This window comes from Aquarana catesbeiana, linkage group LG05 (assembly GCF_042186555.1).
Source record: "Aquarana catesbeiana isolate 2022-GZ linkage group LG05, ASM4218655v1, whole genome shotgun sequence".
Classification (NCBI taxonomy): Eukaryota; Metazoa; Chordata; class Amphibia; order Anura; family Ranidae; genus Aquarana; species Aquarana catesbeiana.
The window spans coordinates 79,830,831-79,846,785 of NC_133328.1; the positions used below are offsets into that span (position 1 = coordinate 79,830,831).

The 15,955-nt window shown below is 39.5% G+C and overlaps 1 protein-coding gene across 1 annotated transcript in view; it reads left to right on the plus strand.

Moving 5' to 3' along the window:
• The window catches only part of ADARB2 (adenosine deaminase RNA specific B2 (inactive)), a 910,273-nt gene that overhangs the window by 350,429 nt on the left and 543,889 nt on the right, over positions 1-15,955 (plus strand). The window contains exon 2 of the mRNA XM_073629898.1: positions 8,915-8,950. Coding sequence (XP_073485999.1) covers positions 8,915-8,950 — 36 coding nt within the window. The remainder of the gene's footprint in view (positions 1-8,914; positions 8,951-15,955) is intronic.

The following is a 15,955-nucleotide window of genomic DNA, read 5'->3' on the forward strand; positions in this document are numbered from 1 at the left end:
AATGCAACTGCAAGCATCTATAGCCTTTAAAAAGGCATGCCCAGTGAGGGAAATAAAGTACAGTGGGTGTAATAATAAACAAGACTTTTTTTTTTCTTTTGCCCAGGGCTATGTTGTCAGTTTTGCCTTTTTCCACTAAAGCAGTTACTGAGTTTACCACAAGATCATCTATATTATAATGAGCATATGCAAATAATTGCAGCTGCAGTGCATTTGTACAAAGCTCCTATTGTAACAAGAGGGCCAAGATTATCCTCGGAGACATTGTATGGCTCACAGGCTATTGTAAAGCTGCCATCCAGGAGACTGATGTCGTTTGTCCTTCATAAACTACTCAGATCACTGTGAATGTCACCTCTCTTCACACCCAGCCTCAATCTGTCTGCTGAGAAATCTTATTCCGCGCTGTGTCTGCCCAGCTCTTTTGACTTAAGCATTATTTTTTTTTTTTTCTAATATACTTATGTACACATAGCCACTGATTTGGGCTGCCTTGAAAAATGCAGCAAAATGACAACACATGACTGCTATTTGCCTCAGTTATCCCATACCAGGTTCAAGGCTTTGAAGATTTCATTGTGGAAATTCCTATTTCTGGAAATATCCGTTTTGAATTTTGATTAGCTCCACAGAAAAATTCGATTTTTTATGTTTTTTTTTGTTTAGAATATTATACTTTTTTATTTTCAATTATTCAATTTACTAAAAGGAATAGAGAGTGTTCCCTTGGCAAAGTAAATGATCACTTAGCTAAAATTGATTGTAAACGATCACCTTGTAAAACAACCCATTCAGTTTAAAATAGAAATAAACGGCAAAACATTTTTGTATAGATAGAAAAAATACATTATAAATACCTTTTTTTCTTTTTTTTAAATAAATGATCACATTCCCTCTGTTCTCAGCTGCATAAGAGCTGGGGGAGGGGAGGCAGCAGCACACTGAGCTTCCCAGTGAATGGCTGTGCAGTGGGGGCATGTCAGGACAAGTCTTATCATTGGAGGAGAGCAGGCTGAGTTCCCAGCATAGCTAGAGAACTGACCACAGTGTGCTCTCCTGCTTAGTGTGGTTAGTTTTTAATAGGAAAGCAGAGGGACTGGCAGGAACCCCAGGGATTTAACATAAAGGAAGCAATACAAAGAGCACAGGATACTTTCCCATACATGATACAGCAGGCACATACATGCTTTAGAGTCTGTGTCAGTTTTGTGTCGATAGGTTTTGGGCTTGTGTAGATGGCATCAATTTAAAGCAGAGTTCCACCCAAAAGTGGAACTTTTGCTTATTTGTCTTCTACCCCCCTCAGGTGCCACATTTAGCACCTTTTGGGGGGGAGGGGGGACGGGGACCTGTTTTTGACTGGTCCCCTTCTCCACTTTCGTCAGACCTCGCCGTTGGAAGGTACGTCAGAAGTCTGGCCCCTTCCTCCTTTCCGGACCAATTGAAGTACGCAGCACGCTTCACGCATGCGCAGTAGGGAACCGGGCGTGAAGCCGAAAGGCCAGGTTCCCTTACCAGCAATAGCGGTGGCTGCACCCGACAGCTGATCCGAAAATGGGCTGTGGTGCCGACATCACGGGCACCCTGGACAGGTAAGTGTCCATATAATAAAAGTCAGCATAGTTACATAGTTAAATAGGGGTAGCCTCTGTAGTCAATACTAAAAATAAAAAATATATGTAGAAACTTGTACCATCATCCAGAAACTTAGAGATAAAGGGATCAGGAGCTTGGTCCCCTACCAGGCTTCCCCAAAGGAATAGGGCAATTGGACTATCTCGGTACAGTGGAGCAAGAAAATTTGAATGTATAGCAGATATATAAAAGTAATACAAAAGTTTATCAATACAAAAATAATAATCGGTTACAGGTTAAAAGCATGGTAACAGTCCATGTATATCACCAAGATAATGATCCCCAGATGGGGAAGATCACAGTGGGACAATAGATTGCGGATAACGTCACAACTAGTTTCATGGACTATTGCCACTTCATCAGGAAGGTATCTGTAATTTGATTAGCAGATGATCAAGAACAATATAGTTACATAGTTAGTCAGGTTGAAAAAAGACACCATCAAGTCCATCAAGTTCAACCAAAAAAAAAAAAGTGCAATCCCATATACACAAACCTATACACCACAGTTGATCCAGAGGAAGGCAAAAAAGAAATAGCAAAGCATGCTCCAATTTGCTACAGCAGGGGAAAAATGCCTTCCTGATCCCCCGAGAGGCATTGGATTTTCACTGGATCAACTTTACCTATAAATGTTAGTACCCAGTTATATTGTGTACATTTAGGAAAGAATCCAGGACCTTTTTTAAAGCAAATGACTGAGCTGGCCAGAACCACCTCTGGAGGAAGTCTATTCCACATTTTCACAGCTCTTACTGTAAAGAAACCTTTCCGTATCTGGAGATGAAATCTTTTTTCCTCTAGACGTAAAGAGTGCCCCCTTGTCCTCTGTGATGACCTTAAAGTGAAAAACTCAACACCATGTTCACTATATAGACCCCTTATGTATTTGTACATGTTGATCATATCCCCCCTTAATCTCCTCTTCTCAAGAGGGAATAGATTCAGTTCCTCTAAACTTTCCTCATAGCTGAGCTCCTCCATGCCGCTTATCAGTTTGGTTGCCCTTCTCTGCACTTTCTCCAGTTCCCCAATATCCTTTTTGAGAACTGGTGCCCAAAACTGAACTGCATATTTCAAATGCGGTCTTACTAATGATTTGTACAGGGGCAAAATGATATCTCTCTCTGGAGTCCATACCTCTCTTAATACAAGAAAGGACTTTGGAAACTGCAGCCTGGCATTATTACTGAGCTTAATCTACCAAAACCCCCAGATCCTTCTCCACTACGGATTCCCCCAGTTGTACTCCCCCTAGTATGTATGATGCATGCATATTCTTAGCCCCCAAGTGCATAACTTTACATTTCTCAACATTAAACCTCATCTGCCACATAGTCGCCCAATTAGACAGTGCATTAAGTTCGGCTTGTAAATTGGAGACATCCTGTAAGGACGTTATTCCACTGCATAGCTTAGTGTCATCTGCAAGAAACAGAAATGTTACTTTTAATCCCAGACCCAATATCATTTATGAAGATATTAAAAAGTAAGGGTCCCAGCCCTGAACCTTGGGGTACACCACTGATAACCTTAGACCATTCAGAGTAAGAATCATTAACAACTAATCTCTGAATTCTGTCTTTTAGCTAGTTTTCTATCCATTTACAAATTGATCTTTCCGAGCCTGTAGACTTTACCTTACACATGAGCCGTGTGTGGGGAACTGTGTCGAACGCTTTTGCAAAATTCAAGTATACCACGTCCACAGCCACCCCTCTGTCCAAGGTTTTACTTACCTCCTCATAAAAAGAAATCAGGTTTGTTTGACAACTTCTGTCTTTTATAAATCCTGCTGTCTGTTGCTTAAAATGTTTTTTTCCAACAAGAACTCGTCTATATGGTCTTTTATTAAACTTTCCAGTATCTTGCCGACTATAGAAGTTAAACTAACAGGTCTATAGTTACTTGGTAAAGACTTTGATCCCTTTTTAAATATGGTCACCACATTGGCCCTGCGCCAATCCAGTGGTGCCATTCCTGTTAATAACGAGCCTCTAAAAATTTGAAACCATAGCCTTGAAATGACAGAGCTCAATTAATTTAGGATCCGTGGTTGGATGCCATCTGATCCAGGTGCTTTATTCACCTTTATTCTGTCTAAATATTTCTGGACCATATCCCTTTTGAGCCATTGTGGATCATTTGGGGCTGTGCCAATACCACCCCAATTATGGACATGAGCTCCCCAGTATATAATAAATTTGCCTTCTCTTTGTCCCCAGTCACCCACTCTAGATTATTTTGTAAAGGGACTACAAGCTCAGACCTGACCTTTTTACTATTAATATATTTGAAGAATTTTTTGGGTTTTGTCCTGCTATCTTTTACAATCTGTCGTTCGTTTTGAATTTTTGTATCCTTGATTTTCTTTACATATTCTCTTATATTCTTTGTATCATTTAAACGATGATAGCATTCCTTCTTTTTTATATTTTTTAAAAGCTCTTTTTTTATTATTTATAGCCATTTTAACTTTGGCTGTGAACCACATTTTTTATTTTTAGCCTTTTAAATGTATTGCCCATGGGAATATACTTTGCAGTGAGTTTACACACTTTGAAGAATTCCCATTTCTGTTCTGTGTCCATTGATGCCAATATCCCAGTCTAAGTCCTGGAGAGCAGCCCTCATCCTTGGAAAATTTGCTCTCTGAAAGTTAAGTGTTTTTATCTATGTGTTAGTTGCTTACAGCTAACATGAAATGAAATCATGTTATGGTCACTGCTACCTAGATGCTTTTTTATATGAATATTGGTAATAAGCTCTGCATGCTTTGAGATTACCAGGTCCAGCAGAGCGTCATTCCTAGTCGGGGCCTCAATAAACTGGACCATAAAATTGTCCTGTAATAGGTTTATAAATTTTTGCTCTTTAACTGTCCCCGCAGTGCCATTACTCCAGTCAATTTCCGGGTAGTTAAGATCCCCCATTATTATCCCTTGCAGCCCTTTCTATCTGTGCAAGGAGTCTCCACCTCTTCACTAACACTGGGAGGTCTATAACAAAGTCCAATGACAACCTTTGGAGTACGCACACCCATGTACAGTTCCACCCATAACACTCTCCATCAACTAGGTCCTCTTTCACACTCACTTCTCACATAGAGGCAGACACCACCACCCCCCCCCCCACCCCCCGTTTTACCCTGTCTTTCCGAAAGAGAGCATAGGCTGGAATATTAATAGCCCAGGCATGAGAAGAATGAAGATTCAGCAATACCAATTAGATCATAGTTCTCCTCATGCGCCAGAGCTTCCAACTCACCTATTTTGCTTGGCAGACTTCTAGCATTGGTGAACACTTTAAGTCATTGTCATATTTTGCAAACGTATGTTGCATATTTTTTATTTTAATACAAATAGTACCATTTACAATGGTTGATTGTAACATAGGAACCTTCATATCATCTGCCATAGCCCTCCCCCATCTATCCCCATTCCACACACCAATAGGGGCTGACCCCTGTCTGATCTGTCTGCCCCATTACAATCTAATTCACACTCCCCCACAATCCTAGTTTAAATATTCCTCCAGCCTTCTTTAGCATATAGGTTGCACCCCAATGAAAAGTCAGCCCAGTGCTCTAAAAACCCAAATCCTTCTTCCTTACACCAGCTGCAGTAATTGTAGTCGCTGATTTTTAATTTTTTGTGGGGTGGGCGGACCTCTGCTTTAAAGGATAAATTCACTTTACCATATTCAGGGTGTAACATGTAACATGTTATGAATGCACTGGCCCCCGCTTCCCCACTCTGACAGCTAGCTAAATTTTTAAAAAACGCGGCCGCTTGGGTCTCTGTCTGCCCAGTCGCATCACTCATTCACAACGCTCTGTAAATTGAAAACTGCAAGTCCCAAAATCCTTAGCGGCTATCGGCTTGTAGTTCTCAATTAACTATTACGGCGCTGTGGAGCGCCATGGTAGTTCATTCATGCTTCCTGTTAGAAACTATTGGTTTGCTCGTACGAGGTATGAGCAAGCCTATACAGTGACAGTCTGCTGGAGACCTGCATGACATCAGCAATCTGCTGATAGCTGGTGCAATGCTTTACAGGCTCCTGCAACAAAAAATAATACATGCATATTTTTTTTTATTTTTACCTGCAAAAAAATTAGTAAAGAAGATTCCCCAATAAAGTTTACCACAACCCCGATCCCCCACCTAATCTCCTTAATTAGATGTGGTCACATGACACAACAAGTCCCGAGTCTCCTGATCTGAGCAGGATTTTTTTTCTTGCACATGATAGCTTTTTATGTTTACCCCTTTACATATTCAAAAAATGTGTATCGCCAAACAATTACATATATGACAAACAGTGATACAAAGTGAAAAGAATAATAAAGTCCAAAAAATATTATATAAAGTCCTTTCAGCAGAGCCATAAAAGCTCATGCACAGAATCCTCATGGAAGGATAAAGCATTTGAAAACAAATCCAGTGTAATGGTGTACAATAACATCAACTAGTGTATCTTGAGGTGAAGAAAAGTGATCCAATGGAGTGCTCTAAGATCAGCCACCACACCCTAGTGAAATGGACACTCACCAGAAGGGATGGCTGCTGTTAAAGTAGCAAATATGCATTCAGTAGGTATCGGTCACCCAATAAAATGGTCTGTCCAGCAACACTCCTCAACAGGATAAGGCTAAGGATAAGTTAAATAAAGCTTGCCAGGAGACAAATAAAGTCCTCGTAGTATAGTAGCTTTATTTCAGTTGCATCAACATTAAAAGCCAGAATGTAACAAACAATCCTTACATTCAGTATCACTGCCAACCCGGAATTGGGTAGTGGCTTGACGTCAGCACTAGAATCTCCTACCCGGCGTGTTTCGTCCAATAAGACCTTATCAAGGGGCCCTATCATATTGATATGATTGCTGTGAGTTATGGTTCTCTAAAACCATATTATCAAAAACAAATATAGATGATAGAGTTGAATTCACTTTGCAGGGTAGATGTCTGCTTAGTGAGTCTGCTAATGAATATGGTGAGGCTGTGTTCAATTCAAACATCCAATCATGTGCAAGGTAAAAGCCATATTTATTTTTTTATTTCCCTTGGCATTGAAGATAAATGCAGCGAAATGAACTACTTGTTTAGAAAATTAACACTGATGAGTGAGTACTGCTTCTTAGTAGGGACAGTTCTCATGTTGGAAACCAGCTAGCTGTATGCAAAGAGCATAACATAACAGATTTGCAATAGAGACCAACAGGAACCACTAAAATAAGTCTATAGCAATGTATCAAAAGCATCACCTATTGACCTATTACCTAAAAAACATTGCTTAAAGGATAACTGTACTTTTAGTACAGTTTTACTTTAATTTTCTCCCACTCCCCACCAGTACCCCCACCCCATCCCCTATGGCCTGGCATTCACCCATCCATGCTCCTACCAGACTTTTGCTCTACTGCCCACTGGGAGCACCATAGCAATATCTCCCAGCTGGGCAGCTTCTTCTTCTGAAGATGAAAAATTTAGATGTGAAAAGAAGGGTGTGTTTGGCAGAAAAATGTATTAGTCATTATTAATCTCTTCCAATATTTCTGGTTCTGATTTGTCTAGTATCATTGGTGGATTATAATACTTGGAAACCCAGGCAGGACAGATAAAGCCAATGTCTTCAAAGGGTAGCTTCAATGGGACCTTCAGGAAAATTTAAAGGGGCAGCACACTGTCGGATTTCAATATCATTAATTTTATAAATTATAAAAATGGATGTTGTCTTCCATCTCTGCAGAATCCAAATTGCTTGGTTGAACCTTTACATAAGGTGCATTCAAGTTCCTCGTGTTTGCTCCCTGGTAAGAATCAGGTTACTAACGGCTTTTGTTTTTTGTTCAAAGAGGTGTCCCAGCATTAATGTCATTATTCAATATAGTATGATATCTAAAAGCGTTCCATTTCACATCCTTGTAATAGGGCCCCCCTATGTATCTCATTGTTTCAGAAAATACAGTCTTCTTACTTTCTAAGGCAAAGTCCACTTCCTCAAGGTTCCTCCAGGATTCCAGGTACTGAAGGCTTTTTTGATTTATTACACTTCATTAGTCCTAATAAAAGTTCTTTCTAAGTTCCTTGAAGCCTTTTTGAATGATTTCCTGGTAGAGTGGTAGTCTTTTTATCCGGCACACCTTTGTGGATAACAAAGTTCTTTTAGGGTGGCACAGTGGTGTAGTGGGTAGCACTACCTGCCTGGAATTTGCATGTTCTCCCTGTGCCTGCATGGGCTTTTTCTGGGTACTCTGGTTTCCTCCCACACCCCAAAGACATGCTGGTAGGTTAATTGGCTTCTGTCCAAAATTGGCCCTAGTATATGAATGTGAGTTGGGGACCTTGGATTGTGGGCTCCTTGAGGGTAGGGACCGATGTGTGGAGTGCTGTGTAAATTGATGGCGATATATGTGTATCTTAATGAGACACAATGTACAGGGACAATTGTAGACACGCTGCCACACTCACTCTAGATAGACTGGTGTCTTTATTCAACCTTACTAACTATGTCATTTACATTTTCAACTAATGTTTTTTTTTTTTTTTTTTAATTTGTTTTTGCCACATTAAAAAGATTGCTAATCACTTCCTCCCTTCCAATCTCCTCAACTGGGACACAACACTAAAAACTAAACCAAGGCTGCAACCCTTCCTTGCTATATCTAAAACAAAAATAATAATGTGTCTGGAGCTGGGCTTCATTTAAAGGGAAACTGGAGTTGCTGGGTGTCCCTCCATTTCAGGTCAACTTTCAGTACAGCAGCTACATGGCTGGCTGTAAGAAGTGTATGTGAAATATTAACATGAAGCATTTTTTATTTACCTAATTAGGAATGAATAGAAAAGTCAAATTTTATGTACTACTGAACATTAAAGTATATTTAAAATAATGCATTGTAGATATCATTCATGTAAAAACATAGCAATACTCACCGAGTGACTATAAAAAGTTGTTAACTGTTCCTACCAACATGGCAGTGCTGGCAGACTGAATTACCCACTAACCTCATGTCTTTTTTGTTTAAGACATCTGTGCACTTGTCTTCCCAGTCACAATTACTGTGCCTTCTATGACACACATGAAGAGGTCCTACTCTTCCTGGTTGCTACTTGCATTTATTTTTTATCATATATACTGGAAAAAGGGAAGTGAGATTTGTCTGTTCCAGTAAGAGAAGTGGGATAATGCTATGGCATATTCTTCTATACTCATCCATTATTTTTACAGTAAAGCAAATCGCTTACACTAAAACATTTCATTTTGCTTTGCAGGGTACAGAAATGAAAATGGGAGCTGTACACAGAAGGGTAAGTTTCATACAAACACTTTTTTTTCCATTAACGAGTGAAAAATGAAATGTTAACATCCCAATATAATTTTCACACAGTAATAATTGTCTGCTCTTTTAAGACTATTTAAAAATCACACATTTTGTCATAAACTCATATATTTTATGCATAGTTAATGCTCTGTTATTTGCTGAAAGCGTTTTCCTGTCTGGCCTTAAAGACTAAAAAGTTCTTTAAGTTCTTAAAGGTTGTAGAATTGTACCACATAGGGGCACTTTTATCAATAGTGTCCTCAGTTTTGCATGCATTGGCAGTGTAATAAGTGCACTGTATTGGAGAGTAAATAACCAGCATAATCAGCGTGTACATACCTTTCCTGTGCTTCCCTCTTACCCCAATCCACTGCCAGATTGCTCAGGGATTCCTGTGGAGTTTTTGGCTTGTTGAGAGAGTTGGAACTCAATCAGATCTTAATCCAAGTACCCTGGGTCGCAGGCTTGCAGATTGTAGCTACTATCTCCTGCAGCATAGCTGTAAAGGCAAAATTGGCTGTTCTATGCAATAGACACACAGCCTCTAGTTTTGGGCAGATGCTCCATGTACAAGAGAAGGGAAAAGGACACTGATAAAAAAGAAAAAGTGAGATTTTAAAGAGAAAAGGGACACCTAAGTGCTCTTCACTGTAGGTTCTGTGTCTAGGAGTGCCCTGGGTCTTTTTACTGCATGTGAGGCACCCAAGAGTCCCTAGGTCTTTTCACTGTGCATGAGACACCCAAGAGTCCCCAGGCCTTTTCACCGTATGTGAGGCACCCAAGGAGTCCCTGGGTCTTTTCACTGTACATTAGGCACCCAAAAGTCCCTGGGTCTTTTCACTGTACATGAGGCACCCAAGATTCCCTGGGTCTTTTTACTGTACATTAGGCACCCAAGAGGTCCTGGGTCTTTTCACTGTACATGAAGCACCCAAGAGTCCTTTTTCATTGTAAATGGGACACCCAAGAATGCCTGGGTTGTTTCACTGTCATGTGGCACCCAATACTGCCCTGGGTATTTTCACTGTACGTGGGGCACTGAAGAATGCCCTGGGTCTTTTCACTGTATGTGGGGTACCAAAGAATGCCCTGGATCTTTGCACTGTATGTGGGGCATCTAAGAGCACCTGGATCTTTAGGAACCTACCAACACAGTTGAAATGACAGTGCTTGAACCTACAGATTGGCCACTCAGACACTAAGCATTGCAACATAGGAGGCATTGGGAATGTCACATGCTCCTCCATACCCAGCTGTACCAGATATTCCTCAATGGGCTTGCAGCAGGTCTTGGTGGCCAAAAACTAAAGAACTGGGAATTCTGGCTCTTTCTTTTACTTCCTATAAAGCAAACTTATTACCTTGCCAAGTACACAATGTACAGGTTCACTTTAATATACTTAATGGATTAAGTCTACTTGAGAAAATGCACTATAAGATGGCATTTCATTACAGTGTTTCGGTTAAAGCAGATGAAAATGTAAATGTTATTTTGTCATCTTTTGTCATGGCTAAAATTAAACTGAAAATTGGAAAATCAAAATTCTGTTCTAGAGCGAGCCTTTGGTACATTAGTAGAAAATGAATTAATCATGATTAATGTTATTACAATGAACACTCAATGAATTCATAATGACTGGGCACCTGTTTTAAAATGTGTTCATTTTTCTATGTCTTTCAAGTTGCTAATGACATTTATGTCTTGATTCCCAAAGGAATACACACAAGCAAATATTCTGTGCATTAATGTAACTTCAAAGTAAGGGGGAGGGTAAAATGTTTGTCTGAAGCAGAACAAATGTAATAATCTGTCCATAGGGTCATATTATCCGATGCAGAAAAAAGAAATAAAATCAAAGCACATTTATTAGAATGGGTTTTGTTTTGTAAAAGATGTGCAATTAGATGTCAATCTATCTTCTAGTTAGAGTTTGAGATAAATTGTGCTTAAAGCCCAAAACATCAAAAGTATAATATACATATATATATATATATATCTATATATCTATATATATATAGATATATAGATATATATATATATCTATATATCTATATATAGATATATATATATATCTATATATCTATATATATAGATATATAGAAATAGATATATATCTATATCTAGATATAGATATAGATATATATATATAATAAGTATCAGCAGTGAGAAGTGCAATACTCACCATCCTCCCCATGCCCCCCACAAACTCACTGCTCAGAAGTACAGGTCCAGTCTTTTACCTAGTTGAATGACTCCCAGAATCAGTCTACTTCTTGACTGGTGCATCATCAAGCCATCCTGGACTTCCAGGAGAATTCTGCAAGGAACAACACTCTTGTTACTGTGTAAGCCCTGTTCTCTTCAGCATTCCAGATCCTCCATTCCAGGTGCAGGGAGCAGAAAATGGGGATTCTTGAGGTCATGTTAACAGTCAGGAATCCCCAGCAAAAGTATAAGTATACACGTTTCTTAAAAAAAGAAGACGTGTTAGGGATGCTAAGGATGGGGGGATGGGGGTTGGGTTCCAAACATGAAGTTGACCTGGCTTTAGGCCAAAAGCCACAGCCAAGCACTTCCGCCATCACTATGCCAGTCAACCCTGAAGCCAACAAACAGGTTTTTAAAGAGGTTCTTCAGCCTTTTTTGAAAAAAGGTTCAAAATCAACAGCTACAAATACTGTAGCTGCTGACCTGTAATGAAAGGACACTTACCTGTCCAAGGATTTAGCGCTGTCCTCACCCAGGCCGGTTCTTTGCCAGTCTTTGTGTCTCTGGCGTCATGTTGTTTCTTCACATATGATTAGTACATATATCATACTCTAAAACTGTGGTACACAATGCTCTGCATTTTTACAGGCCATTCAGTAAAGAAGCATACTAGCAACTACTGAACTTGGACAAGCAAATCAAGCCAAGGGCAGAAGATGATTTGCCAAGGTTAAATTTAGACCACAATGTAAAACAGGCTCCAAAGTCAGTTTTAAAGCAGTATTTTTATCTTTGAATAGTATGTATATTTAAATGGGTTCTTCCTAGAGCTGCATTAAGAATAAGTGTGTGTGATTCTTGTACTGTATGACCGTTCTAGCTCCCCAGCGTAGGGTCTAATGTGGGTAGCTCACATTTTATAAAACTCTGTACTACATGTCAATGCTTTACATTGCATAAATAAATAAGTAAAAAAAAAAAAAAACAAGTCCAAAATTGTGGGCATTTGAGAATCAGCCTGCTGCTCCCTTAGGAAATGTAATGTATGTCTGTATATTTGTGTAAAGGTATGTGCATGATGTTTATCATATGTATTTCATGTTCTTCAGCATGTATATTTTATATTTGTAGCAATTTTCTATATAACTTCAGGCAGTGTTTGTTCTGATGATTTCATATATATCATCAATGTCTAGCAAGCCACTGCAGCTTGTTGCAAGCATTGCAGGAACCCCCCGGAACAGAATATTGCTCATTATAAAACGCAATAAATACAAGTAATTTGTCATCGAGCAGGCAACTGCAGGCACATTTGGACAGGACGACAGGTCATTTAGCAAGCAGCAAAATTCCACACAAAGTCACCAAACACATAACAAATTGCTTTCTGAATACAAAAATGTTCCTGCTTTAAGGTCTAAACTTATTTGCATGTAGCAAATTATTGAAAGGGTGACCTTGTGATTTAAACAAGCAGAATACACAGGAAGCAGAATTAAGATCATCTGGACCATATTATTCTGGTAACTCAAGCCCTGAAGCCAATATTTACAGTAATTAGGAGTTACTCTGCTGAAGCTTGGGAATGGGTACACTTACCTAGGACGCGCAATGAATGTAAATTGGGTAAGGAAGAACTGCAGACCTCATATTTGTACATTTAGCATTGATCAAGTATTTAAGGCTGAATCCACCCCAAACCAGGGTTGCATTTTTTGGGGAGCTTCAGGTTCTGCCATGTCCATTGTGAGGGGGGCTCACTAGGGTTGATTTACTAAAGGCAAATAGACTGTCCACTTTGCAAGCGAGGTTTCACTTTGGGAGGCAAATTTCCCCAAACTCTGCTGACTTCCATCATCCAATCATGTGCATGGAATAAATCTGTTTATTTTTTCAATTTTCCTTGTATGTGATTGAATTGCTTTGAGTTCAAAGTGAACATTCACCACAATTACTAAGCTCTGGGGATATTTCTCTTGCAATATGAAACTTCCTTTGCAAAGTGAATTGCCTATTTGAATTTAGCAAATTAACCCCCACTGTCTCCGTTATAATCGAAACATGTTTATATTGCAGGGATTGCACCAGAAGGAGTCAGATTCCATATGTCTGGTGCATATCACTGCAGGATATACAACGGAAGGTGTGTGAATATATTCAGATATGCCCTCATGATGCACAAGGTGTGCTTCTGCACCCTGTACTCTATATGAAATGAGAACAATGGTTGCTTAGAAACCATCACTGGTGATATCTACTACACCCAGGATCTTAGTTTATTTCAAGCTAACATGGCGCAATTTTGTACTGTTCTGCTTGGTCATTGTATGATTTGGGGTGAGTAATGCCTTCTTGTGGGTTTTGCATTCCCATAGACTTGTATGGAGATGCAAAACTGGCCTGACACAAACAAAAAGCCCATCGACACAAGCCACAATTGTGATCAGGTCTACTATTCCTTCTTTTAGCATATACAGTAATGTTTCATTGTGTTGGCAATGAGGTTTATGTCACCTTAACAAAGAGGACAATTAAGTGCTGAAAATGTTGGTGAACATCTGTAAGTTGTGTTTGATTTGAGCAAAAAAAGACCAATATATATTTACTTTGGAATGCTGGTCACCCCATTACCTGAAGATGGCAGTATTATGTATAACTGTAACATCCAACAAAAGTATGGAATAGAATGGAGGATAAGGAAGAAAGGCATTTGCCCCCCAGGCCAGTACAAAAAAAATTCCCATTACTTCTCTGGTAACATTACTCTGTTATGTTGTTATGTTGCTTTCCATAAAGGATAGCTTCAGACAACCCTCACTTTTTAAAAGCTCCATATAGATGTTTACAGACATTCCATCCAGCCACCCAGGTATGATTACCCCATTCCCCTGTATTTATGGTAGCTGAGTCCTAGTTTACAGTAGCATAATTACCACTGCATGGTTGAGCTGCAATGTCTCTTGAAAAATAAATATATAGTAAAACCTTGGTTTGAGTGTAACTTGGTTTGAGAGCGTTTTGCAAGACAAGCAAATTTTTAAAATAAATTTTAACTTGATATACAAGCGATGTCTTGATATACAAGTAGCGTCATGTCACAACTGAGTATAAAAGATTAGAGAGGCGTCTCTAAGTGTAGCAATATGGTTACATTTCATGAAGGTACATTTAGCAACTCACTTGGTTGATGATTAAAACATGCACATCTAAGTATGCAGGCATCCGGGGTAAAATTTTCCACATAGACCATGCTCCTCACCGCCATCGACGTTGTCCCTTCCATGCTGCACTCCACGAGCGATTCAAGCCTCGCTTTCAGAATGCTCTTCTGCAAGGTAGTCTCCCCGGTCACAATTGCAGAGTGACAGCGGTGAGAGCTGGCGGTGGGGGGGATGGTCTATATGGACAGCTTTACCCCGGATGCCTGTGCCTTGTGCCTCTTTTAACCATCAACCATGTGAGTTGCTAACTGTTGTACCTTCATTAAATGTAACCATATTGCTACACTTCGAGGTGCCTCTCTTCTCTTTTATACTCTGTAGCTCCTGCTGGATTTGTGGAGGCTTTAATTTGTGGATGGACATTTTATTGTTATGTGACCCATCACATTACTCTAATCTTTTTATATGGACTATAAACTGAAGGACTTATGAATAAATGGTTGAGGAAAGAATCATCTGAGTTTCCATTATTTCTTATGGGGAAATTCGCTTTGATATACAAGTACTTTGGTTTACAAGCATGTTCATGGAACAAATAATGCTCGCAATCCAAGGTTTTACTGTAATGCCTATCTTTGTCAAGCCAGATAGGACAGTAATGCTTTTGTAAAACATTGCTGTCAGGGTGCAGTTTTGGACCACAAGCACAACATGGAAAAACCACTTGCTGAGTTATTGACAGTAGGGGTCGGAACAAACCAACTGGCCAATGCCAGAATTTCCAGCTGGTCAGTCCAGGCCTCATAGAGCTTGAATGAAAGGTAACATCCTTTCGAAGTGGATATCATAACATCTAAATTCAGTCCCCATCCTACATACCTGACATGCAGAAATGTGAGCTCATCTGTTTTTATTCACTTTGGTACTGTGCTCCAAACCCTGCTGTGCAGGATAAAAATACCTTCTGTTTCCATCCCAGGTGCAAATTTCAACAACAGCTGGGTGAAGTGGTGCATGAGTCATTCTGACCAATCCACCTCTGCTAATTATAGATTCACCTGTTCTTATGTGATGCTACCCTGTTCTGCTATGTCTGCCTAACGTTTTACTATATCAAAAGTTACTATGACAACTGGCATAAGATAATGTTAAATACAGGTAGTGTCAGTCCAACAAGTCACACTTATGGGGAGATTATATCATGTAAGGAAAGCTCCAGACTAAATAAAAAGCAGGTCGGTGTTGTAAAATGAGGGGCTTATGAAATCACTGAAGGGTCTGCCCAACAAAAGGTCAGTAGTGGCATCCACTGGGTTGAGTCACCAGCCGGCTACATTTGTCTCTTGAGGGATCTATTAACAAGACCTCTGTACCACCATCCAGGGTCTATTCCAATCCACCTCTTTAGTTTAAATGGTTCCTGCCCATATTGGATATTTACATTCTTTCTTTTGCAATCTCTTTATTTCCTAAAAGTAAAAAATACATTCAGGACAGACAAATGCGAAGATCTCATAACTGTATCCACGATATTTATAGGAATCTATTAGGTGACATAAAGTCAATCCATATTAAACCTCTAATGCCCTGTACACACGGTCAGATTTTCCGCCGGAAAAAG